The 27,708-nt window shown below is 49.9% G+C and overlaps 1 protein-coding gene across 2 annotated transcripts in view; it reads right to left on the reverse strand.

Annotated features, from left to right (window-relative positions):
• The window catches only part of mdy (diacylglycerol O-acyltransferase), a 95,122-nt gene that overhangs the window by 26,026 nt on the left and 41,388 nt on the right, over positions 1 to 27,708 (reverse strand). For both annotated transcript variants that reach the window (XM_017911346.1, XM_017911347.1), the window contains exons 5-7: positions 25,139 to 25,247; positions 6,574 to 6,729; positions 467 to 647 (exon numbers count right to left, since the gene is read on the reverse strand). In XM_017911346.1, the coding sequence (XP_017766835.1) occupies positions 467 to 647; positions 6,574 to 6,729; positions 25,139 to 25,247 (446 nt within the window). The remainder of the gene's footprint in view (positions 1 to 466; positions 648 to 6,573; positions 6,730 to 25,138; positions 25,248 to 27,708) is intronic.

The raw sequence follows: 27,708 nt of genomic DNA on the forward strand, positions 1-27,708 counted from the left end.
GAATACCTCGACTGTCCCTTCAAAAGCGCGGTGAAAAATTCGAAGTTTCGAATAACTACACGCGACGTCCATTTTTTCGATTGCTCGCGACGATCGAAATCGACTCTGCGAAAGGATCGCGAAGCAAAGAGTAGCGTTGAGAGAAGAGGGGAAATTTCGTTGTTAGCAAACCGAGGATCAAATTAATTCGGATTCGAGAGACGGGAGGAAGGTCACGATATTGGACCATAGCGTCGGTGGACGTTTCATAGAAGGCGCATGTCCGAAGCGGAATATCCAATGACGCTAAAGCCTCTGAAACATGTTTCGGTTTCCCGTCGGCGTTATTTGCGGGATGTCTTTGACGATTTCACCGAACGTGGGACCGTAAAGTACTCGAATACCGGATAAAAAAAATATCGATCGACGGTTTCGTTTATAGAGGTAAAAAAGGGGGAAGAGGAGGATTCCCCGGCTGACTATTTACCTTTTCCGAATCCTTTGTGTTCTGGGGAAATTCAGCTCGTAGCAGAGGGTAGGCGCCAGGATGTAGTAGTAAAGATCGCGGAGATTCAAGTTGTCCGGATATTGCACCAAGGCCGTGCCAGCCCCGTCTACTTCGTGCTTCGAGTCGTCGACCTCCTCGCCGTTCTGCTTCATGCTGGAAGCTGCAACAACGAATCGTATCCGCGTTAGACTAGAGGGAGAAAAAACAGATTACGGCGATGAATCACACGCCACGGCTGGCGAGCAACAGGAATTTCGCGAACCCTTGGACCGGGCTCGTGCTTGCAAGCGGGCCAAAAAAGGGGTAAAAACAAAAATCGAGGGAAAAAGGACGGGTGGAGGGAAGAAAAGGAAAAAGAAGAAAAGTGAAAGCTCGACGGGGAGTTTGATGAAAAGGTACCCGGGAAGTTACTTCGCCGTGCTCGAGAATCATTGCGAGCTACCCCAAGGGAAGAGTCGGGATGGGCCGTGTAGTTTAATCTTGGCAAGAAAAACCGGCAAGTATTTAAACTTCGATCCCGTCGCGAATTCGGATTGCCGAGCGGGCGCGTAGCGATCGTTATTAAGCGATTTCAACGACGGAGGGATCTCGTGGTTGGAGAAGGGGGTGAAAATTTCGCGTAGGTGGACGCGCAAGTTTCCCTCGGTGGAGGTCGACTCGAAACGAGACCGATTCTCGTCTATGCGCCTAATCCCCTGCCAGCGCGAATAGCTAACTGATAGAATCCCCTCATTTATCCAAATCCGACGGATAATCCAATCTGGAATTCAAATAAGCTCAGTTACGCGCCGGCTGTTACCGCGAGGGTCGTCGTTGGATCGGGCCGATCGGACCGATTCGGATCGGCGCTACGCGCTCCGTGTCCGAGGCTGCTGTTTGCAAGCGGCGTGGAAATCGACGCGACTCTCGCGAGTACCGTCGTTGTCGTCAGCGTCTCGACGACGGACGTTCGAGCGACGCCGAGCGACGTTTCATGGGCCGCGAGCCCTCTGGTAATAAGTGCCGAAGAATTCGTCCAAATTAAATTCATGCCTCTTTTTCGTTCGCCACGCTACGCCGCGTCGACGAGTTTCCCCGATCCGACCATCCTTCTCTCTCTCTCTCTCACTCTCTCTCTCTCTCGCTCTATCTCTCCGAACAACGGGTCTCATAGCTGCTTCATTTATTCTCCGTCGTGTTTTTTTTTCCCCCTTTTTTCCCCGTTTTTCCCCCGGGCCTGGCCTGCTTGGTACTCAATACCGTACAGAGCACGGAATTTCCTGTTTCGTCTGGGGCGTTGTTCGAGTTAATACGATGCCGCGCGATGATCAACCGAAGCGCGCGATAATCCGTGAGATATCGCGAGGATTCCACGCGAGCAATGCCGCCGCACAGACGCGATTGGAATTTTTAATACGCGCCATTTTGCACCCGGTTCGATTGCTTTGGTCGTCGAATTTCGCTGATTGATCTCGAATCGTCCCGTGTATAGTCGAGGAAAGACGCATATCTAGCCGATATCCTCGTTAAATTTCGAAATTCTTTTCTCGTTCATTTTCGTAACTTTGGCCGAGCGTCGACGGATAGATAAATCGCTTTGCTGACCGATATCCGAAAATAATAACCGGGAGGAATCAAAAGTTGCCATTGAACTTTCGGCAACTTTGGAATTTATCACGAGCGATAATCGTCTTCTACGCGACACTTTGTCCCCTAATTACCATACGACTCGGGGTGCAATAATTCGCGAAAGCAGTGCCGACTCGTCGGAAAGTACGACGACCACGGCCGGGAATTTTCGAAAGAAAATGTTCTGCAAACGACGTGCATGGATTGGAAAGCATCCATCGGCTAATGAATCACTAGCGTTTCGAGGATCCGCCTGAAAACACCTTCAGTTTATCGGGCAAATAAATTTCTAGAATTAGATCTCCATGTCGTCGGGAAATTGTGGCCAACTGGTATCGAGACAGTCGGGGTCTGTTAGGCTCGGTTCGCACTGTTCCAGGAAATTTACGAGTCCGCCGGATTGCCTTGTCGAAGATTGCAGCCAATCCTATCGGTCGGAAAGCTTCGTCTCTTGTACCGCTCAAGCTTAATTTGTGAGATTTCTCGTTCGCTTTGCCATCCTTCCGTTCGATCGTTCACCTTCTTTTTCCTTTGCCGTTCTCCTCGACAACGCGCTGCCTCGTTCTTCGACGGTTTTCTGCCAATCGTCTATCCTAACGGGGATCGTTTTGACGCGATATTCGCGGAATCCATAGATCGGCCGTATCGATGAACAAAGCGGGACGAGAAAATTGCGTCGGGGACCGAAACTATTTGAGCCATTCACGGAACAAATCGATTAACTCCACTCCTTCCCCTTTCTCCTTTAAAGGAAATTGGAAAAAATAGCGCTTTCTGTCACGAGCGAAAGCCTGCTCGATTTCGTAGCAGCAGTCTCTAAGATACCCCTAGATAGTAGGGACAGAGAGGTGCGAACTCGTCGGGCTCGTGGCTGTTGCGAGTGCTGCGAAGCTCGTGATACCGGCTCGTAAGAAGATTTCAGACGCGTAGGTGCTTCGCGAGCTCGCGGCATGAATGGTTGGACGTCAACGGAGTAATAAATTAGAGGAAATTCGTCCGTCGGTGGCATTAAACGACTCTCTCCTCTCGACGCGTGATATACGACAGCGCGTTTAATGTCGCGTAAGTATTTAAAACCGTAAGTGATGGCGATTTTGAGAAACTGGGAAACGATCTTGAGTAACTGGGAAACGCGAGTGCCGCGTGACGGATTGTAAACGGAATCAAAACGGGGAACGTGACAGGTGTTAAGACGCTCCGCGGAAGGAATACAGGTTTACTATTCTATAAGTTGTTCATTATTCGTTCATATACGAATATCGAGAAGATACGCGTACCATCGCGTTGGATTTGGAATTTCGTATTACCACCGTTAATGCCAATGGTCAAGATTGCAGCATATTTTAATAAACGAGTTATCGGAACGTAGAATAACGTAGCGCCGATAGAAAAGAACAAAATGTCGTGTATGCTGAAATAATTAAATCCGAATGTTCGTGTTCCTCGTTAGGCGAAAGTAAAGGATCATCATTAAACAGTCGACTTTTTATTTCCCAAAGAATTTCGCAACCTTTCGTTCCGCTGATTATTACGAACGAGCTTCGTGCTACTGAACGAAATCGTTCACCCATCGGATATGTGCATACTCGCGTTCGATTAAACCGAAATCTTCGTTCGAGCCACGTTCCCATAAAATCCTAAGTAATAATCGACGCTCGAAATATTCCATCGCGAGAACACTTGGGTAATTTGGGCGAAAAGAGGAGGATCGGGAGGATCGGAATATTAATTCAAAAAACTGTCACCGAAATGTAAGAAGCGTCACGCTACGAGGCCAAAATCCCTGGGAAATTAATACTAGCCATAAATCTCCCCGGAATTCATACATTATTAATCACGTCGCCCGTAATAATTCCCAAAATTCTGTCGAAACAATAGCCACGCGACACCGCCGTCTACATAGTCCCGGCAATGTGAGGAAAAAAGGCGCTTCCTTAGGAAACTCCGGGACGTTCACCGGGAACCCATTGACCGGAATGGCGGCGTGGCACGCGAAAGCACGGCCACGAAGCAGGTCTGGCCCCCATGACTGGACCGTTTCTGCCTTATTTTTACTCCGCCACCGGCCACGCTCTGTTTGCGCGTGTCTGCGCCGCGAAAAGGACTTTCTCGCTGCAGTCCGGATAAGAGAAACGTTAAAGGAGATTGCTTATCGAAAGCGAAGCGAACTAGCGATCGACCAACTCGATTTCGCCGATCGATCCGGCACGCGAAGAGCGGAAAAAGCCTCGGCGAAAATCGCGTAGACGCGGCCACGTTACGGCAGCGGGCAAAAGTCAACGTCGTCATTATGCGACGCAATAATACGGCGCGCCTCGGCCCGCTGCACGAGCGGGGAGAGCAGGGGACGAAAATTACACGGCACGAGGTACAGAGAGAGGATTATATACGCGTTCGTAGCTCTGCGGCTAGGGTGCATTCGTCGATCGAGCGACTCCGTACGAATCGATCAAGAGAATCGATCCGGAGCACGCGTGAGCACTTTGCCAGCCGCAACCGAGGCGTCCCATCGAATTTCGATAATCATATTAGCCCGCGGCACTTTTTACATCTCGCCTGCTGTTAATATGCGCGATCGAGGAGCGACGCCGCTCGAGGGGGGAATTAACAGTCATCTGATTATTCTCGGGCAATTCTAGTTCTCCACTAGACGACGAATAAATAGGGAAGCAAAGCGACCGTGCCCCGAGGTGTGAAATCGGTGTGGTTCCTCGACATCTGCCCCGCGCACTTCCGGTACAGGTATCACCTCCGCGAGGCACCGTTCGCATGAGTCCACCATTATGTCTTTCGCATTATCTCGGCATTGATTAACGACGCTCGACCGTGAACGAGAACTCGGGAAATGGGCAGAGAGTGTGCCGTGAAATGGACTCGAATCGAATTTGCAAATGGGAATATCAGATGCCCGTCGAAACGTTCGATTAATCGAGCTTGGAGCGGACCATCGCGTTCTCGCGAATACGGTATATTCGCGGAGCCAACTGGCTCGAAGAGGGAACGCGAACGACGAAAAGTACGATGGTGGTACGATGGTGGAACGATGGTAAAATTCGCAGAGTTGGAGTAATCGCGTATTTACCGAGCAAGGGACGTTATTCTCGGAATGGAGAACGAAAGAAACGAGATCCCGCGACGATAACGAAAAGCGGCAACGAACGCGGTCCCGGCGTATGGGAAGAAGGCGGCTTCGTGGAACGGAAACCGAGTGATTTTCACGGATTGATTTTTTCCAAGTGGCTTCTGCGACCCTCGAGGCCTCTTTACAGCGACTCCGAGGAACCGGAAGTGTCGTACAACAGATTTCCACTGCACGAAAGAGGGCCATAACGTGTCAGAATGATACACGAGGTCCTCGTGGCGCTACATTTCTCCCCTCAGACGGCGAGATAGAGAGACAGAAGGGAAGGCGAAACGAAAGGAGAACGCGACGTACGAGGCTGACGGGGGTGGGTTAATATTCCATGCGGTGAGTTTATTGGGGAAAGGTCGCTCGTATAATTTGACTTTGTCGGACCTGAATAATCGATATACCACCACCTAACCGACCGATAGCCGGAAACAGAGGCGAGTCTGATCGAGAGTTTAAATTGGGTGGAAATTATTCGCCTCTTCCACCGGAGCCGCTGTGTGCGTGCCAGGTATGTGCACACGCGTCGTGGCCAGCCGCGACATCGTGTATGCGCCTTCAGAAGCGAACAAATACCTCTCCGACACAGAGGACCGGATTACCGGGTTCAAAAGACGCGCGTACGCGGCGGATAACGTATGCGTGTCGCAGTCTATCGCCGGCGGAGAATATTTGCGGTTCATCTCGCTGGCTAGCCGGGTAAATCGTGGACTTTGAACTCGGCAAGCATCGGGGATATGGAAAAACGGGAAAGAAACGATCTAGAGGGAAATACGAACTCGATATCGGCGAATAAATTGCAGCAGGGGTAACAAAAATTCTTCGCGCCCTTCCGCCCTCTCGCGCGACGCGTTCCTTTAATTAATTTCGCTTACGACGGAAGCGAAGCCCGCCTCTGGTCGCGGAGCGTGTATATTCTCGTTGTACACGGGATTTAACCAGTCGTCCAAAAACTTGTAACAAGCATTTTCCTGCGAGCCGCGTCACAGAGGCGGTCGACCAAAAATCCACGCGCACACCGTGTACACGTCCGATGGCCGACGTTTTTCGGCTGGTATTCGCGTAAAATTAGAGGGTGTTGCGCGAAAGCACGGAACGATGTAAAGGGAATGCGTAATAGTTGTTATCGAAAATGCCGGACGCGTGTAGCACGCATTCCGGAATAACGTTTGCCGTTTCGTCCGCAGCGATAAATTGACATGGTCGATAGAAATAAACGGATGACGCGGCGTTATTACGGTACCGCAAGGTGGTATAAAACTGGCCGCGGAAATACGATGGGAAAAACGGGAAACTGCGCCGGAAAATACGGAGTGGCGCAGGAATTACGGGAACATCGTCTACTTACACTGCAGATTATTGTACGACAGAGATTGCCGTCGCATCCTGCCCTTGCTTGCTGCCTTTCTTCGACTGCTTAGCCGACACCACATGTTCACTTGCACGTACGACCATAGCTTCAGGAACAGGATGGCGTACAGCATGCACACGTACATGGCACCGACTGCAACAACCAACGGAATTAGATATACGTATAACGTGGCAAATTATCGCGGTAACTTGTCTTCGCTGCTATCTTCTCTGTCTCTCGCTGGTTCATTTACCCTGGCCCGAACGTCGATTCGCGCTAATTAACAGATTCATTTCGAACAGTCCTCCCGACTCGGTCCCTTTCGTCGCCCTCAAATCGAGCGCGAGCCGTCACGCTGATCAAATTTTCGGACATCCTTTTGACAGTTTTACGCGTCTAACGTGGGTTAATTAATTCAACCCCGTTCCATCCGTAACGACCGTTCGTGTTCGTTTTTTCGCTCATGGCACGCTGATATCTGTATTCGATTCTTAAGCACACCGTGCGAGACAATAGCCCCGCGAGCATAGCGATTTTTAATCAAGAAGAGGGAATAACGGGGCACGAAGCGAAATTTACTTTCCGGGAATTTCATTAAACAAATTCTGAAAAATCCGCGGCGTTCGTTATCTCCGGCGCGTACAACGTTCTTTCCAGATTAATGAAAAAGAACAAGATAGAAGGACAAAGGGGGCCAGAGGAACGGAAAAAGATGGCCGGAGAAAGAAAAACGGTAGCGCGGGGCGTGTGTGCAGGCTGGTGCACGACGCGCAAGTACATTTTAATCATCGCAATTTTACACGCCTCCGGGAACGTGACAGCGGATACGTCTGCGTGAATAAAGCATACGCTGTTACACCGGATGTACGTGTCCGAATGTGGCAATTAAAGGGTTTATAAAACACGGCATTACGCATTCACTGCGGGCAGTTTCATCCGCGATGAATTTATCCTTGTTTCGTTTTTCCTCTAGCCTTTCTTTTTCCCTCCTTTTTCCTCTTCGTATCATCCTTCTCCTCCTCTTGTTCATCCTGTTCTTCCTTTAGCTTTCTTTAGCTCTGTCATTCTCTCGCTCTTTCTCTCTCTCTCTTTATTTCCCTATCTCTGCCCCTCCCTCTGCAGCCTTTATTACGATATTCAGCTCTTTTACACCGCGAGCATTCCACGGTTGCCGTCGGCGAACGCGTTCGCCATGATTAAAGGTTCGAGAAGGGCTCCTCGCAATTTCCATCCGGTTGACCGGAACATCGGAGACGCGAACACGTTTTCTTTGCCGGCTCCTCGGCCATGGCTACGCCCGACGTGGCCGCGTTTAATTATGGCCAACGGTATTTGCATCGCGATCTTAAGAATGTCAGTTATTATTATGCGGTGCCAGTAACGGCTGCTACAGCTAATGGCACGGAATTATAGACGATGACGGAGCCAGGTCCCGGCATAATCCTCATATTTTCCGATATTTCCATCGATCCTGGGCCGCCTCCTTCGACCCAGATTGTTCGTATCTTAATTAAATCGCGTTTGCTGCCTGGCTATCCAGGCGTGCCGAGATTCCGTACATTAATGAGACATACTCATCCACGGACAAAGGGTAAAATGTTCCTGTCTTTTTATTTTTGAATATATTTCAGAGTTTCTGTATTTTTTTCCCACATACGCGTGTATATTTCTTTCCTAATTAATTCGTTGTTGGACGATATATATATATATATATATAGTTCCTATGCCGATAGTCAAACCTTTTCCACGGACAAGGATGGACAGCGTCCATCACCAAGGGCAACTGTTTTGATAAATATTTATCCGAATTAAGGTTTTATTTGCATGTAAATAACGCCGGGGAAACTGCATTCGGGCGGACGAAATAAGACCCGCAGCAAAACGTCGGTCTCGAATGAACGTTTAATTGCTGGATTCATAACTCTTGCCGCCAGCGAGACGGTCGCTTCTTTCTTTAATTCTTCCGGAACACGTCGCGACGAACGTTATTCCGTTCGATAAACAATTCCGCGCGAACAATGGGATCAACATCGTCCTTACAGCTATCTCAATTACTCGACGAATTAAACGAGCGATTCGTTGAATGCGGCGTCGAGTTCTTGCGTCGCAGATGGAAACTAAGTGGCTGAAACAAAGCAAGCGCGAAACGTGCCCCCTTTCGGACAGAATCACACGGTCATCCGTCTATTCTTTTCCCAATCGCGTCGTTGCGCGTTAATGAAACTCGCGGCTCCCAAATTCAAGAACGATAATAAGCGAGAGAGAAGACTTTAAGGGTGGGTCGTAATTTCAATCGAGACCATACGGGCTCCTCCTTTTCCGCGTTGATCCTCCTCGGCCTATCGCTGCCAGCTTTTTAAACGCAGAACCACTTGATCTTTCGAATCATCCGCCACTGGCCGAGCGAAGCTTAAAGGAATATCCACCAACCCGGTGGCCGTCCCGGCTCGTTTCCAACGTTTACAATTCCCACCGACTATTTTTCCGCGCTGGAATTTCTCTCGGAACAACTTTCCAATCAACTTTCGCCCTGTCCCTTCTCCGCGCGAATTCGATTTCAACCCCCGGGCAGCGGTAAACACCGAACGCACACCCGCCACCGGTCCAACGATTCGTCCTTTAAATTATGCGAAAGAACGATAATTAATGCATCGAGTTCGGTCTCGACCGATGCCGGTCAGGCCATAGATGAAACCGCGATAATGAGGAAGCGAGAAAGCTCGTAACGAGTATAATCGGCCGATACTATCGTTCGTTAATGGCTCACGATGCACAGTGATCCCACGCAAGGTATTTCCACGAAATATGCTCGAATGCGTGGATTCGTGGTCGTCTTCAGGGCCGTATACGCGTTCGAGCGAGCCTTCGAAACAACCACGATTGCGGCTTCCGCGCGTGCTGAGGCGGATACTAACATATTCCTCGGCGCTGGTCCCCTTTTCCGAGTAGCGTTCTTCTCGTCCTCCGCGCGAGAAATATTTTCTTTGCCACTGCTGCGGCCGTAAAACCCGGCCAAGGTGCTAATTAGAAGGGATTCTCGGATTCCTGTGTGGAAACCACGCGTTTAAGTGGCCACCGGCAGCGTGACGGCGCACTACGCGACTTCTTTGACGAGAGAGAACGCCTCTTGCCAGGCTTGTTAACGACATCGAACGAGTTCTGCCACGAAAGCGTCAAGAGGTAAGTAGGAAAGCCTCGATTTCTCTCCTCTCGCGAGCTTAATCTACCCGATAATCGTGGTTAACGCGCGAAACTTTTCAACGGATCCCGTGTCTAGCGGAAATTCGTTCGCGCGACTCGATTAAAAAGTCATCAAACGGATATAAATATTAATTTCCCGGCTCCGGTTACCATTGTCACGCCCCTGACGGATCAATCTTGCCACGGATAATACGGGATTAGTCGCGGCGGGATTTATCGTCGGTGGTATGTCAGCCGGGAAGGTTTAAAACTCGCGACTCGAGTAATTTTGAAGGATCGATCGAGCGTGAAGTGCAATCAGCGCGGGAATTTCGCAAGAAAACTGGAAAAGAACACGGGGTTACGCGATTGCGTGGCTACTATCGTCGTGCAGAGGAAGTACATCTGCGTCCCTGTTTGTCGCTTATACTCGCTCCTAGATTATCGCTCGCACGAGAGTTTCGCGCGAGTAACCCCGGGGCATAATGTATGTACGCAGTATACCGGTACGAGGCAAGATAATTGCCAAATGCCGTGACACGGGTACACGCTCGCTATAGTTTGACACCGGTGCACGTTGAAACGAATCTATCTTGCTGAGGGGCGCGCTGCGTCACCTCCTACACGTTATGCGTGTGCACGCCTCTTATGCGATTTTGACACGATCGAGTGAATTGCCGGGGATCGAAGACGAGGTAAATGCGGGCTGACGGAAATTCTGAAATACGCCGAATCGAGAAGGAGACCTCGTCGAGCCAACTCTAATCCGTCGTCGTCTGTTTTCCTCTAAACTCGGCTTTAATCGCGCAATTTTTCTCCTCCTCTCTCCGTTTTCTTTATTTCCCGTGGTAAATATTTTTCACCCTTACCCGAAACACTGATAAATATACCTGCGGGGGTAATTTTTTAACGGCCAAGCGGCTACCTAGTGCCTTAATTGTTTCGTAACCGCGGAAAATATATCAGACGATGTTCGAGATACACGGATACAGCACGGTCGGGTTACGTCGATCGAAATCACCGTTCTTGCACGAAGCATTACGCCGCCGAGAGACACACGCCTGTACGTTTTTCGTGTCCCGCCGCAATATACGAGCATGCCGCAATTAAGTCGTGACAATTTGTCCGTGTGTTGGACCGTAAGTCGCACTGTCACGGAAGATTTACGCGCAACGATACGCTGTCCGGTGGATTTTTCATCGATGGAGTTACGTCGCGGTAGATTTTCGTCCGGCGATATCGCGATATTACGAAACACCCCGCCGGATAATCTAAATCGTCCGACAACGGAAAGGCGAATCTTCCTATTACTCTATATTTTTTAGCCGCGTTTCGTGCCACCAACTATCGACAGCCGAACAATGGACAGTTATAAAGCCTACCCTCCGCCTCGCCAACAACGAAGACAGCGAACGAGGAAGACTATTTATATGCAAACACGTTCTTTCACGGGCTCGAATACGTATCGATGATTTTATTACTCCGCGCTCTCGATTCAACTGTCCACGAGAGGGATAAACCCGCCGAGATATATCGTCCGATGGCAAACAATTTTCCAAAATTTTTCAAGACACCGCCGTATATCATCACCGACAATGGCGCGAACGCGTGGAAAAGAGGAAGAGAATAAAAGAAAAATCCCACCCCTGTTAACGTATAGAATTATTTTACCGATTTCGCCGCAACGAACACGCCGCGGCGTTCGCCGATGAAGCGACCAAGGGGGTTGCATTGTGCACCGAGCGTGCAACAATAGCGGAAGTTCCAGCGCTGAAAATAGTTTCTCCATTTTCTTCGGCCTCTCGTCGAGCTGAGGAATTGCCAGTTTTCACCTCGGACCCCATTGTCGCCTGGTACACTTCGAGATCCGCAACTCCCGATCTTCGCCTTTCCATTTCGTCCCGCTACCTCTCCTCTCCATTTCAACCACCCACTCCTTCCACCCTTTCACCTTATCCTAGACTCGTAGTACGGCGATTCTACTCTTCCTCTCGCTCTTCCTCTCGATCGCACAGATACCAGAAAAAGCAGACTGATGCATTTTGATCAGGATCCATTTCCGCGTGCCGCCTCGAACGGAAGAGACTCCAGGGCTCTTTCACCCTCGCCCAGCAAACGTGTCATCGAGAACCTCCTCTCTTTGAGACACGCTCGTACCACGGGTCGGCTTGGTTTCTCCCTCTCTTATGGGTTCAACTTCTCCTTCCGTCACCTTTGCATCCACGGCAATGGCGTTCTCCACGACCAAATAAACCACGACTTCCGGGCGTGTATCGCTCTTCATCGCGAGTTCCTCGTCGACAGGTGAGTCCTTATTATCGTTTGCAATCGCTCTCGATCGCGAAGATAAAGCGGGGAGAAAAAGTCGAGAGATTCGCCGTTCGTACCTTACGGATTCTCGCGAGTAGTATAATCAACGATGCGTTCACCTTCTCCCGAACCTTTTCTCTTATTTCGAACCCTTTAAACGTAAATTCGTTAGATTTCGCAATGCCACTGGGACGAAGCGAAAGGTAAGGGAAATTATTACGGACCCAACGGCGAGTTACATTCTCGCGGCAGTAGTATTGCCCGTTATTAGGCAGACCGCGCGCCTCGCGCGGTTGCTTCGCTAGGGAGCTACGTTTCAATATTTCCATAGATACGACCCATTCGCATTACCTACGCAAATCCGTGCAAAAACCGAACGAAATTGCTTCGGTATTTTTGTAATTGTTCCGTTCTTTCTGTAATCTAGACACGCGAATTTACGAGCGATACCTTTCCCACTTTGCTTTTTTATTCCATGAAATTCGAAAACTCATGCATATTAAATCGATACATCGCAACGGGCAGTCCGGGAACAATTAATTAGAATACAAATTTCAGGCTCAATTTCATATCCTAAATATTTGATCGCGTAAAATGCGCGCCCGATACGACTCCCTCGGTCGTTTAACAAATTGCCGTTGCACGCGAACGTTCGACATCGGGGAGCGCGAATTGAAACGGGGAAGGAAGAATCGCGGAGCGGAATGCAAGACACGGGTGATCCCGATGGATGGAGAATTTTTAATCGAGCGGGAGGTAACGTCGTCTCTGCCGGCGATTAATCGTTTCATCGAAGGCATTAGAAGCTAACTGCGAATTCGCGGAACAATGTCGCGCCTACGTCCAACACGGCTGCAATCCTGTTCCGCCTCGCGTGCGCGTTGCATTTAGCGTGACAACGATCCGCGTGTAGTCGACACACTTGAGCTACGCCGATGTACGAATCGGGAACATCGAATGAAATAATCGAGCCAAAAAGGGGAAGAGGGGCAAGAGAGAGGGAAGGAGACGCGAAAAATAAGAAAAAGGGAAAGAAGGAGAAAAAGCGGGAATCGGAATGGAAAAGGAAGAGCGAAAGGTCGATGATACGGGCCACGACGACGGTATATTCTCGATTCGCGATCGTAATCAGAAACGGCGACTGCGTTTCCAATTCCACGTATTCGCCCACCTACTATCCCGCCAGAATTCGTGAGTAAGACGACTCTCATCGTTATCGTCGTTAAAATTTCCGCGATACGTATCCGCTGAATTTCGATGAGCCACGACCGATCGTGTTTGCTCGTGCGACGATATTCGCGAGATTCGTAACCGAACGATATTACTTTAAAAACAGATCAAGAGCAGGAACGGGAAACTAACGATGCATAATAGAGTTATATACCCGCGCGCCCCCGCGTGTGCGTTCGTGCGTGTGTGACGTTAAAATAGTTCAATTTAGAAAAAACACGGTTGACAAAGGATACGAAATAAAGCGTGACTAGAAACGGAGATTCCAATTCTATTTTTATTCCCGCCACTTCCTTACCCCATCCATCGAGTCTGGAATTTATTCTTTCAACCTGTTTTACGGAGAAACTTTTATTCAAGCGTGCATACGCGAGTGAATCGAATAAACCCTCGAAATTACGATTTCATAAAAATCCGTAATGTTCGAAATAAAAATGTCAAAGGTGTTTCACGGATGAAAGACGCGCGACAGAGCACCACCGTGAATATGCACGTCAGGGAGAACGGCGCGCAATTGTTTCCTTTTATTTTCAACCCGGAACAAAGAACGACAACTGAAACATTATATTCCCCTTTTTTTCTCTCCTTGTTTCTTTTTTTCCTGTTTTTCCTTTTTTTTTTTTTGTTGTTTTGTTTCTCGTAGCGTGTCACGGTTACGCTTTCCATTAGAGCCTCGAAGTGTGATTCTCTGTCACGATTCTTCCCGATGGTCATCAACGATTGGTTCAACGTCCGGCGATTAAACGATTCAACGGCTACGATTATTCGATGTTCTAATTAACAAGGAAACGACAGCAACGTTTTCGCTTCGATTCCGTGCGAAATTTAATAAAATATTAAGTTTCGCGCGAACGCGTACGCAGGGGGCCAAACGGGTGGCGAAATTCGGTGGGATGTTGCAAAACGTGGAAAGTTTCTATTAACCGGCTGGAAGGATAATTACTCGTCGGAACGATGCCATATTTCGTGCAATTATGGGATGACGTGAGTGCGTCGTGTCAATATCGTCGCTCGAATGCGTCCCGGTGGAATATACCGAGAGTAGTGTGACAATAGCAGGTCCAGTTATACCGATTCCGCGATATCGACGCCCTGAATCGCCGATATCGAGTTTCCTTCGACAAAACCGTTGCCGTGTCGCCATAGAGAAACCCGCGAAACGCACTTGCCATTAATTTTAAGAGATCGTAGTCCGATGTACGCTCCTTCGGTACGATCAACGAATACCTTTATCGGCGGAATCGTTCAAGACACCGGACACGTTCCTCGCGGATGAAATTACTTATACGCGAACGATTGGATTTTTCATTCGTCCCTTCAACGCTCCTCTATCTTTAATCGCGTCGACATTCACGGTAACGCGACACTGCGGTTCACCGACCAAGATTTCCCTGTAATAACGCCAATCCCTATTAATAGTCATGTCCTTTTCGACTAACAGAGTTATTCCTTCGTTGAAAGCTGATAAAATTTCCGACAAACGTAAGATTCAAACTCGATCGGCTTAATTGGATCAAAAATTCCGAAACAGGAGTCTAAATGGAAATAAAATTGAAACTCGAATATCCGGAGGAAATTCGATACTCGGTCGATCGAATTTAGAGGGACAAGCATCGATTTGGCGCCGATCGAACGGAACGATCCAAGAGCCTCTCCGCGATGTCTCGACAATAGCTAACAACGAGATCGATAAAAAGCTTTTCCCGTTCAGGATACCTGTCATTTCGAGCAAAAACTGGGCTGTCTTTATTTTTCAAGGATCGCTCGTCGATAAATTTACCCGGTGACTTGGCTTTCGGAAGTCGTGCCTTTTGCACGGACGTGCCTCGTGATCGATCGCCAGCCCGTAATTCAGTCGGCACGCGTAATTCCCTACTTATGTCCCGACGATTCCTTCGCTCGTATCTTCGACTTGCACGAGCTGGCCCTGTCCGTTCCCACCCTTCCGTGGAACATTTCTGATCCTGGCACGGTATCCAGTTGGCTCGAGCTTGTAATCACCTCGCGGAGTTACCGTGCGTGAAGCCGGAACTTGGCAGGCTGCGTGCATTCGTTTCACGCACGACTATGCTGATCGCGTGGCTGCGCGTGTACGTTTGTTTTCACGCGTTTATGGGGTGGATAGGATGATACGAGTCGCAAGGACGTACTTTCCTTCTTTTCCCACTTTTTCTTTCTCCCCTTCCACGGTGAATCAATAAGCGAGGGAAACTCGTACTCGCAGGGTCTTCCTTTCGAGAAAGGGCTCTTGCTTTTCCATCGGTGTACTCAAACACGGCTAGAACGTTTCTAGCTCGTCCTTTTTCTTCCGCTTTCTTCCTCTTACTAAACGCACTGGTGGACGCGCAAAATCCGCCACGTTTGCTCCCAGTCTACGAGGTCGCTTCTTCCCGATGGCTGTTCTCCCAGCACCGACGATCGTTTCATCCCCCTGCGTTTAAACGGGTCTCGAACTTTTCTTCTGGATTTTTGTATCCCATAGTTGCTCCACCCTCCAGCTCGTTCTTCGCCATTGCTCGTTCAACGCGATATTCCTCGAGACTCCTCGACGCTCGAGTCCGGTCGGATTCGAATTAAATTTCGAGCATCCTTTCTCGCGACTCGCTCGCGGTGACTCCGCTTTCCCTTTCGACTCGCGCGATCCTCCAACGCGAAGTTCAATCATCGAATCGCCTTCGAGAGTATCGATTTCGGCTTAAATTTCGTACCGTGACTCCCCGGAGAGCTAAAGATCTTAACGTGTTGTCGCAACGGAGCCGGTTTCCCGAGCGCCGGGGGTGGTACAAAGCGACCACCCCTTTGGCAGGAGTTTGTTTTCAGACGCGAGAGCAGCAGCCTCGAGTTTCGATGAATCTTTCAGCCGTGTCTCCTCGACCGAGGCCAGACGACGGTTAAAAATGCAACGGATTAAATCGCCGTGGAAATAGACGATCAAAGCGAGACGCGCATTCGCCGCGGTCCGGAACGTGACCGCATTAACGCGTGACCTCCGCTTTGTACATCTTCCTTCGCGAGTTAACCCCGATCCTGGCACTCCTGATCGAGGCGACCATTCCGCGGAGAAGCAGCTAGAACGCGACGTTCCTGGCTAGCCGAATCCCTTTGGAAATTCAGGATATCCTCCTGCGAGACACTTGCGCTGTCATCTCTATGCGACTAACTCGAACGTTTGCGGGAAGAAAGCCTCCTGCCTGGCAATCCGACTGCGTGCTCGATATTCGGGGTGCTCAACCTGCACTGTGCCGGTTTCGCTCGCCGATCGATGCGCCGTAGATCCTCGGAATAACGTCGGGAAACGCGAAGGAAAAATATCCGGTAAGTGGATAAAGGAGTTGATTTTCCGTGCTTGTGGCGAGCGGAGTAACGGAAGAACGGAATTTTCGAGTACGCGAATCGTATTAACCGTCGAATTTTGGACGGTATCGAGTGGGAGCTGTAACTACCCTCGAAACGGCGCGATGGCGAGCGATTAAACCGAAGCCGTCGGTACGACTCCGTGTGAAATACGGTCAGGAGGGAAACATCAAAGTCAGCGTTGACGGGGAATCGTCACCGGACGTCTACTGTCAACGACGACGTTAATATTTCAGTGGGAAGAGCTCGTTTGGTCCGTAACGTTACAAAGCGACCCTTCGCGTCTCGTTGTTATATCTTGCCAAGTATATTCCCGTCGGTTAGAGACAGTCTACCCGGCCCCACAGGCCAGTTGAACCAGCCTCTCCGGCTGTATCTACAAAGGCTGGCATCCGGTATCGAGTCAGCCGCTTCCGACGTGTAACTCGCGACATCCCCAAGCGATGCTGCTCAGAACCGTGACTTCGTTCGCGTTACTAGCGCGGAAACCAATTTACCATCCTAATTTCGCGCGGATTATCCGGTGTAAACGGCACACCAACGGTCGCCTTTGTGCATTCGGGTGCCACGAGCTAGTTAGCCTAACGCCGCGCCGGCTGGCTAGACTCCAGTCGTTCTACCCCCTCGGACCGCTCGGTGCACGGCTCGCAGAGGATATGCATGGAATTCTTGCGCCCGTGGATCGCCATTACGCGCGGCGTGAAAGCGAATCGAGCACGCACGCGAGGATGCGTCTCGTTCTCAGCTCGATGCTCGACCATCCGCGTCTTCTTTCGCCTGGCTCGGCCGCGTTTCACGCTACGTCGAGCTCCGTGCTCGTTTCGAGTCAACGAAATTGGCTGCGTATTCCTCTTACAAGGGTTGACGGTTTCGGGGTGTGAGAGCTGAATTCATCGCGCCCTCGTCGCTCTGCTTGCTCTTCTTTCTCCTTTTTCTCCTCCTCATCTCTAGCTCTCTCTCTCTCTCTCTCTCTCTCTCCCCCTCTCCCTGTTCTATCGCTTTCTTTACCTCTTACTGTTTAAGTCAGTTCGTCCTCGTTCCATCCGGTACCCGTTTTCTTTTCTTTCCCGTCTTTCCTCGCCCGATCCTATCGACCACCCTCGTATTCCCGATGTTCTTTGGAATTACAAATTATGCAGCGAATGGTTCGACTGCCACGGGATGAGTTCCTCAGGAATTACAAATCACGCGTCCAGAGATCGGCCTCCCGGTCTACGGGGAAGAGACTCGGTCGAGGAGCGAGGAGCGAGGAGCGAGGAGCGAGCCACTGTTGGTTTAGGCAGGAACGAATAGGGTAGGTTGGAACAAAGGAAACGCTGGATCAGATTTAGGATCTCGGCGAGTCTCTCGCGCCAGAACGGTCGAGCTGCAGACGTGGTACATCGTGGAATGTAAGAGGCAATCAGTGTGTTTGTACGTTCGCGTTGGAGTGAAAGGGAAGATGGAGATTCGTCTGTAAATAACGGCCGAAGAAATGGAACTTTGCATAATTTTCCAAACATACCCTCCGAATTCTTCTCGTTAACGAACTGTTAAATCCACCCCGAACGCTTCATTAACCCTCCCAGTTTCAATATTTATGATCAACGCCCGGCTACTGTCCGTTATTTGTCTTCGAGATTATCAAGTTTCGCGCAATTCACATTTCCGTAACAGGCATTTACGCGCTTTGAATCATGAATGTGCCTCCATGGAGGCCGGATTCTGCGCTAAAACGTTTACAGGCTTACATCGGAGGTAGGAGCTTTAGGTGAAACGGAAATTACGTTCGAACGCAGCCGGATATGTGGCCAGGTGGGCGCCTTTCCGCGAATTTTGAATAACAAATCGTGGACCGTCGACTAATTCGTGCAACCGTTCGCATCTCCGTCCCTCTTCCACCGACGAGATAGAGGCGCAGCCGGAATAACTGCTTCGTTATCATGCCGTAATCCACTAGGATCTAGTTGAGCAAACGAGAACATCTATCGCGAATGGGGAAGCGTTTAGGTTGCACCATTTTCCCGGAATCTGTGTCACCGTTACCGACGCCCGCGCCACGGGGTAAAATTCGCCCCTAAAGCTCGTGAAACCGCAAAGATCGTAAGATTCGTTTAAACTTCATCGCTTCGTCTTCCAACCGTCGCCAACTCGAGCCTTTTTTAATTTTCATTCATCCTCGCGGTGGTTCAACTATGCCGGTATCTAGCACCGGGTTTATGATGTAGGCTTTGGGTGCTCCAACGAATCTTCCTCCCCGCGAAGGGTAGTTCGGTATGGACTAAGGTGTATCAGGTTTCGGTGCATTTCCAGGGACTATTTTTACGAACAGGTTGTTTCAAACGTTTCGGTATACGATAATACCACGTCGGAATTTCATTTGGCGTTTAGAAAAACAGGGAAACGTAGAATTCTTGGGTCTTCCGCGACGTCGTTGAAAGCTAATTATTTTAATTAACCACTCAGCGTGACGAATTATTCCATATACGAGACACGACTTCTCATCAAGTTCTCTCCTTCGTTTTATCAAACGCCCGCTTCAGCATCCCCTATTCGTTGCGCGAAATGACCTCCGAAAAAATTCCTCACGCTCCCGAGGCACGCCTACGTTATTCGCATCCAATATCTATGCCGCTCGCTGCATTGCCCGCCTACGAAACGTGGAAACTATAACGACATCGCAACGAAACGCACAGAGAGCGACAAAGCTAAACGAGAAAACGGAACGTCTTATTCCCGGCACGATTTCGAAATATGTCGCCTGGCCGTTTGCTTTCTACGCTCCGTCTTTAACGCTAACGTGTCACGCGCGTACGCGACGTTAGACGACGACGACGACGACGACGACGATTAAATTTCCCAGGCAGACGCGACGATATCGTCGTAGCTCGATACGAAAAAGCTCGCCTCTGTTTCGTCCGACGCGTTATTACGTTTCCATCTGCCGACGTACGTTCGGATTTTACGGTTGGAGGGTGCTCGCGCGCTCGTTACAACTTTATGTCGGGACTACGGCATATCGAAACGCAGGGTGCGTGCAAAGTGCACGCTTCGGGCTGGATTTATGGGTCGTCGGCGAAATCGAAAGGGCGGAGGCGAGGAGAATTATTAGAACGCGGATGCACGCACACCGTGCGCCAAACGCACATGCACGGAGTTTCATCGCTCGTTCGCTGGCGATGACGGGACAAGAATCCGCGAATTACGCGATTCCAAGTGGCGCCAACGGTGACACGGTTCGTTATTATCCCAGAGAATCGACTACTTACGCTGCGTGGGGATGTTGATGTTTCAGATGGAGGTAATGCATCGTAAGATGGAGACGTTCGTGTAACTGGAAGATATCAGGAGCGCGAAGTAGAATGGCGGTTCAACGGAATTGTTACTTCCGGCAGTGCAGTCGTTCGTTCCCGTGACGATGGTAGAATTTTCTACGTCGACTGTCGATATTTTTTTGCTCTCTTCTCTTTCCGCTTTTTTACCGTTGGCAATTTCGCGAAATTTAATCGCGCAATTACCAATGGAAATGAATCGATCGAAAAAGGAGACTCTTAAACGAATATTTGTCTACCGGTGTATCCAAACATTGTCGTGTCCTCCATTAATTCGCCGCAATTAAATCGGTGTCGCATTAAAAACTCAGTCACCGATACTCGAGCGCGCAATAATGCGATTATACAGGTACGAAGATCGTTTTTGCAGTGACAGCGAAACGCTGCGCATCGCTCGCGTGTCCCGCGCGACAAACACGTTCCTCACTGGCCTAATTAATCCCAATGAAATCGCGACTCATTACGTAGCATCGATGCATTTTCGCCGTCCTTTTCCAGCTTCCATTCATCCTCTATTCGTTCCATCTATTTTTCCTTTTTTATTTTTTTCCTCTCGCTTACTCCCGCCCCTCTACAACCCTCTCTCCCCATCTTCCTGTCTCCGTCTTTTTCTTTATCGCTCATCGTTGAACAAGAAATCACGAAATATCGCGGGGTGTCGCGCGTCACGAGTTACGCGCACGTCCAATCACGCTGCGAAGACGAGAATACTTGTGCTGCGACAATATGATACCGAGTGCCACTTAACAGTGCGAGTAAACACTCGACGCCTTTTATTGCATTTGCGGGCGGCAGCTACGCGAATGGCAGAGGGATGCCGAGAGAAACAAAGACGAGAGGTGAACACGGTGCTGCGAGAGACACCGAAAAGAGGGACAAAGAGGAGGTCAAAAGCGAAAAGAGAAGAACGGAGAAAGAGGAAGGGAGCGAGAGAGGAAGAGAGAGCGAGAAGGGGGGAGAAGGGAAGAGGCGTAGGTCGATAGCTCGATGTCACGTTTCTACTGGGTGTCGTGTTCCGTAATACCAAAAAGGGAAGCACGATATACGGGGATACCGGAGCAGAATGGAATTCGACGGCCACCGCTCGTCGATATTTTCCTGGCTTCGTAATTACGATCGTACCCCCCAACCCCCATCGTGTTCCGACTCTTTGCCGAAATCCACCGATTTTCCTCGCCCTGTCCCGCGCGCCTTTTACGCCCCCGTCTCGTCTGCTCGCAAACAACGCGGTTCGACGAGTGCACGAGCGCGAAAATTAAATCGTCCACCCGGACTGCCATTTTCGAGCGACGCCGCCGCCGCCGACGTCGCGTTCTCTGGTCGCCATAAGCGATCGCCTCGAGCAAGGAGCACCGCGTAAAAGCGGTAATTACCGAAAGAGACAAACGATTGGACAATTCGTTGGCTGAAAAACTCGATACGAACGGGACCAGCGGCGTTCGATATTCCACGCGGTCGAATACACCCACCCTTCCTCCTACCCTCGGCACCTCTGCTCCCGCACCCTCCTGTTTCTGACTTTAATGGTACGCTGCATCTCCAAAGAGCAGCACGGGAATCACGTGCCGGCAGACAATTCTCTCCGGCGCATAATATCAACGTGTCCTCAAGATCCTCGGGCTTTATCGTTTATTCAATTGAGAGCTGTTTGCAGGCAAATTATATTCCTGCCATGATCGCGTGCGTTAAACTCGTCTTTATGCTCGCTAATAATGGAAATTTCGTTAATTTTCTATACGAACGACAAAATGACGGACTCTGGCGATACCGAGGTTCCTCTTTCGCCAAAAATAATTCTCATCCACCCACGCTGTTCGCCTCCTCCTCGGATAGATCCCTCTAGCGAGATCGATCCGAGATTTCCGTCACACCCTCCCCGGCGAATCGTCTCGAGTTACTTTACCGGTGTGACGAGAAAAATCACTCGACCCTTTATGCAATTTCAGGCCGTCGCCCGCGACAAATGGAAGCTCCGTTTCATTAAATTTACACCCGACTGAAAGGCTGTCCCCGCGCTTTTTCCGAGCGACCACGCTAAGTGGCGAGCATTGACGTCTTTAATTCCAACGGCCGGCAAAGGGAGCTCGAATAAAAACCGCTCGTCGATAATTACGCAGGCCTCGGGGTTGCTTTGCGTCCTTTCACGTTGGCAATCGAAAGACAAAACTGCTTTGAAACGCGGCGCGAGCGTCAGCCTCCGCGCAAAGGCCTCGAGGATCTCGACGAGCTCGTGTCTGCCATGGCCGGGTCTACGCTTTTCCTCCCCCTTTCCCTTTTCTCCTCTCTTCACTTCCCTTTTTTTTTTCGAGTGCGCAACCCTCTCTCGCGCGTACGTGAGTTGTTTCGCGTGTCAAGCCGGGGGTCGAGGATCTCGACGAACCCGTGGAAAAGAAGCCAAGGGGAAGGAAGGAAGAAAAGTCGAGAACGAAGGAGGTTGGACGAGAGGAATAAGAAGAAGAAGAAGAAGAAGAAGAAGAAAAGGAGGCCGACCCTTGTTCTCCCGCACAGCCACTTCACTCGTACTACTTTTAGGCTGCAGGCACACTCGCGCGCCCCAGACTTCAGAACTTTTAAGAAGCGCTTACACAACCGGATGTACCGACTAGTTGACGTATGAATCTCTATGTGGCTCACGTGTCACGGCACGACGACTTTTCTCGCCGGTTCACGGATTTTTCCCACTCGCTCTATCGTTCGTCCATCTCTTCCCTCCTCTTCCATTTCTTCCATGACCTCTTCGCGGAAAACGTCACGCGGGGTAGCAGTTACGGTGCAACGCGCGAGGGTGCACGAAAGTCCCCAAACCAAAGAATTTTCCGGTCTCTTCCCGAAACGCCAGGGTCCAAGGGGTTCTAACCGATATCGTTCACGGAGCCGCGGTTCGTTATCGCGCTTGTCATTAAGACGACTAAAATTTCCCTATCTCCCGTTCTCGAATAACAAACGTATCTTCCCGGAGTCATCGTTATGCGACTCTACGGAAGCATTATTATGCAAGCAAAGGATGGAATTTCTTCAGTTTCGCGAGATAAAAGATTCGCGATAAACTCGGATGACATAGTCGAAGAAGAATAACTCGGAAGACCTCGTAAAACTCTGCAACGAACGCAAATCGCTGTACTACGAAAAAATTTCCGGACGAAAGCATCCGCTCGGAGCAAGCAACTTTCTTATTACACGGGCCTCTTGTTAGCTTCCGTGATCCGGCATTCTTTAATCAACGCGAAAAATCTGTCTCCCGTTCTCCTCGACCCTGTGAAACTTTAAGCGACCTTTTATGATAATGCGTCACCGGCGTCGAGGAACCGGCATCGAGTTTCGTTTCGTGGACCTGGAACGTTCGTCCCCGGTGCTTACCGATCCCCGGACGAGGAGATCGTGGAACGCGACTATCGTCGAAGATGTTTTAATTTGAAATCCTTTAATTAGAGTGCCGCCTTCCACGGATTCTTCGATGTGCTTACTCTTTAATTGCTTTTCTTCGATCGTTCTCGAGCTCGCTTCGCGCGGTTTTCCAGGCGATCTCGGTGGACGTTCCAATAAAATCTCTTTTAATTGAGATTCGCGGCCTGCGTGCCGCTACAGAGCAGATCGGCGAGAAACTTTTTCACCGCTTCTCACTGTCCCCGTTTTAATTATTTGTTTGGCTTTTCTTCGGCTACAGGTTGGATATACGTAGACGCGGTCCCAAGGGGTAAACAGAGTAAATTCGATCGTCCGGAAAACCGAGTGGGACGCCAGGATGTTTTGCACGTTGAGGGTGAAGGAGGAAACTCGCCCACGCCAGGTCTCGCGCGAGAAATACTTGTAACGGGTAGCCGTTTCGCGCGAACGTTGGGAACCGTCGGGTTCGATTGAAAAATATCGAAATATAAAATATCCCGCGGACAATGGAACTTTGTTTCGCCGTTGATACGAATTTCGGATGTTTCCCGACCACTGGCATAATCGATCGACCAGATCGAGTCGTAGATCAATCGGTGCATCGTGTAATTGCATTCGCGTACGCGATGACACTCGACCATCGGATCTCACGGATCACCGTGCGTATTGCATTTAAATAGAATTTTTGATACGGCGCTACAACGCTGTCCGGCGTGACTCGCGTAACGAGAATTAAAGCAGCGTCACGTGACGCCGAGCCAGGCAGAAGCGACTAATCAAAATCGGTCGAAAATTGAAAATTTCCGTTAATGAGCGTAAATCAGTGATATCTCGTTAATCAACGCATATTGGCGATCGGTGCGAGAGCGCCAAAGTGGTAAACAGCGATGGGACAGCGGCTCGATTTACGTCGACGCAGATAATTAAAAAAAAAGGAGGAAAAAAGACAGGGGGGGGGGAGAAAGGGAGAGGGAGAGAGAGGGACAGAGAATTCGAAAAGCTGACAGCGATTCGATTTAAACGACATTCTGCTTTGCAATGATGGCGAATTAAATGGCATCGCGCAACGCCGATGTCGTACGCGATAGGGTTTCGATAATTAAACAGCCGAACGGACACCAATATCGCGCGAAAAGAGAAACGATGCTCGTAATTCGCGGAATGCTATAAAGTTTCATTGCAGCTGAAAGTTTCGATTCGACATTCCTTCCTTTGTGCGCTCCAGGCTCCGTAAGCTTTCGCATTTTTGGAGCTTGCGCAGACGGAATAATTCAAAATTGTTCGACCGTAACGTGCGAGGTGTGCAGTCGAAAATGGACTTAGAACCTTTGCACGTTGCAGCGGCGAGTAATATTCGCTCGCGAAAACTTGCCCTGTTCTCCTTTATGGCTCCCTTTATGCCCGTACACTCCCTTATACCCGTTACCGTCACCGTTCCCGCTCTTCATCGCGAATCTTTACGCGCGGACTTCGATTCGCGGGATAAATAAAGTCGTTTGGCTAGAAAATTGAAACGTCCCTCTCCAACGTCTAATCGCGGCGTTCGAATAGCTGGAGCCGTGGATAAAATAACCGCGAGTCGACTTAAAGTCCGTAATTTCCATTCTAAACGATCCCCTATATCAGCGTCCCCGAAAGCAGAAACGACGTTACGCCACGCGAAGACAGTGCCACGACAATGCTCTCCTACTTCCTATATTTCATCTCGATAGGTAGTTCTGGAACACGCTCGCAACCGCGTGTACGAGTCTGAGAACCGCGTTCAGCGAAATGATACGTAAAATGGCGCTTACACAGGCTGAATCCGGAATCCTTCACGTGGATGACCACCATCGGCATCAGTACCATCACGATGAGGTTTACGACGTGGAACACCATTCCTGGCTCGTGAGCTATGATATCCTGCGGCACAAAATAGAGAGGTACAAGTTACGAGCGGAAGTTGCTTGCAGAGAGCGCGTGGCACATGAAACTGGCGAGAGAGAGTCAGGGAGGGAGGGCGAGACAGGCAGAAAGCAAGGGAGGTCGGACGGGAAACGCGGCACCCTCGTTCTCAACGAGGATAGACGCGCGGGGGTTGGTCGGCGGTGACCGGAGAACGGTGAGCTTCTCAAAATACGAAGGCTGAAACGCAGTCCGTTGAACTACCGAAAGTCGTTTATTATCCATGCAGAGGTCCTGTATCCGGTCGTGTCCGTTGCGAAATCCACGGCAAAACGAAACGTTCTTGCTCGCGCCGCGACGCTCGCTGGTTATTTAAATATGGTGGCACGGGGGCCGCAACGTCCGGCCGAACTAAAGGGACATTCGTTCGGACCTCGCTGTCGCGACAGACGCGAACCGGTCGTATCACCACCGATCCATCCCTCTGCCTGTTCTACCCGTCGTCGTTCGATTCCGTTTCCCTTCGTCGCGTCGTCTACAATTGGAAATAGTCGCACGGGAGGGTAGACGTCGCAGCAGAGCGCGGTGAAAAAATTATGCATTGGCGGAGCAACGAGTTGCAATAGTTTGCCAACAGGCCCGTATCGATTACCGTTCGAACGGTCAATTGGGATATCGGAGCTGTTGAGCGCGTGCAGCGGAATAAAGAATTAAACGACGTTCGAGACAGGGTTAATTATTTAAACGCATCGTTCAGGCGGTTTTAATACGGTATCCCGCGTACGCGACGACCCCGTTGAAAATACACGATACGCAGTGGTAAAACCAAACGGCATGCCAGCGATGAAACATTTTCATCCGATATAAAATATTCCGCGGCACGCTTCCGCGTTATATTTTCCGCTGTCGGTCTTAGCGTTTGCTCTGCGCCGTTTGTTCGCCATGTCGGACCGCTCAAAAAGAGGATAAAAAGGAGGGCAAAGAGGAGAGGAAAAAGGAAGGAAGGGGAAAAGAGAAAAATAAGGACCGCTGTTCATTACGCATTCCGTATTTACGTGCTACGAGACTCTTAAAGTAGACAGTGACGCGAATTTTTCACGAACGTTACAACGTTACAACGTTCTCCGCGAACGAGCAAGCACGCTTTCCTTCGAGATGAACCGCGCTGCCGGGCCAGGCGGATCCTCCAACTTTTATGAACCGACCAGGCCGGATGATCGACGAAGGCCTCGCCATCAGACGGACTATACCGAAAGGGTATTTGTCCAGTCCGCAACTAAACCGACGGCAACCGGTACGTCGGAGCAAATATTTACGAAGCGCTTGACCCAATTACCCAGGACAAAAGAATACCATGAATTCGAAGCGAGGTCCGGCAAATTGCACAACTGAAACATTCACGCGGGTGCAACAGCGCACGGACGGAGCTTACACTACGCGACCCCGAGTACGTCTTCGCTGGTACAAAGAGAGAAAACGCGCGAGGGCGAAACGAAGCGAGCATAATAATTTCCGCGACGAGGCGAGGAGCGTCTCTTTGATCGCGACCAACGATCGCGCTGACGGAAAGGTATTAACAGGAAATGGAATTCCGGTTGATCGAATTAACAGGACATGTTAATCGAGACAAATGGATCTATCGGGATAATCAGGCCGGGGTAAAAGCCATGCTAATACTCGTCCCGTAAAACCGTGACATTACTTACGACGCGCCCGCCACTCTCCGCGTTAATAAAATGCCGCCATTTGCATTTTAATTAGTAGCACGCTTCAATCTTCCGCCGTATTTTTTCCCCTTTTTCTTTATCTATTATATTCCCCTTCTTCCTTTTCCCGCTTTTTATATCTACCCTCTTTCTCTCCCTCTCTCTCCTCTCTCTCCCCCCCGTTCCGTGTTTCTCTTTTTTCTTTAACGCCGTGCCTTCCGCGTATATATTTCGCGCGATACGTTTCGCGAGCTTGATAGAGAGACTGATCCCCGGGAAATTGATAGGAGACGCGGGACAGGGTTGAAAATTGCACCGCGTGGCCCGTGTTAGTTTTGGGGATTAATTTGTCATGTATTATTCATACATAGCGTGATTATTCGTATCGTCAAATTATTCATACTAGGTTGTTACCGTGCGATCGTCATTAGTCGAATTATTACTCGATTAGCGGCCGACGATTAATCAGGCTATGGTAATTATCAAGTTCAGCAGGCCGGCTCTGCTACCGGTACTGTTTGTTGCAGCCAGCAAATTAGCTCCCAGAAGAATGTAATTTCGACCGCTGACTCCGCGCGATATACTAATTACACGTTAAAATATATCGTTCGCTAGCGAATCGTGCATATGTTCGACGAAATTTAATTAAACTACACGTGTTTCGTATAAAACGTAAATTTAACTACGCCCACGTCGCGGCTAAACGAGAGTGCGACGAAAACAACTTCCCTACGCCAAGTCTCGCTCTGTGATTGTCCCGATGTCGATATAAT

Source organism: Eufriesea mexicana, unplaced genomic scaffold (genome assembly GCF_001483705.2).
Source record: "Eufriesea mexicana isolate 0111107269 unplaced genomic scaffold, ASM148370v2 scaffold124, whole genome shotgun sequence".
Taxonomy (NCBI): Eukaryota; Metazoa; Arthropoda; class Insecta; order Hymenoptera; family Apidae; genus Eufriesea; species Eufriesea mexicana.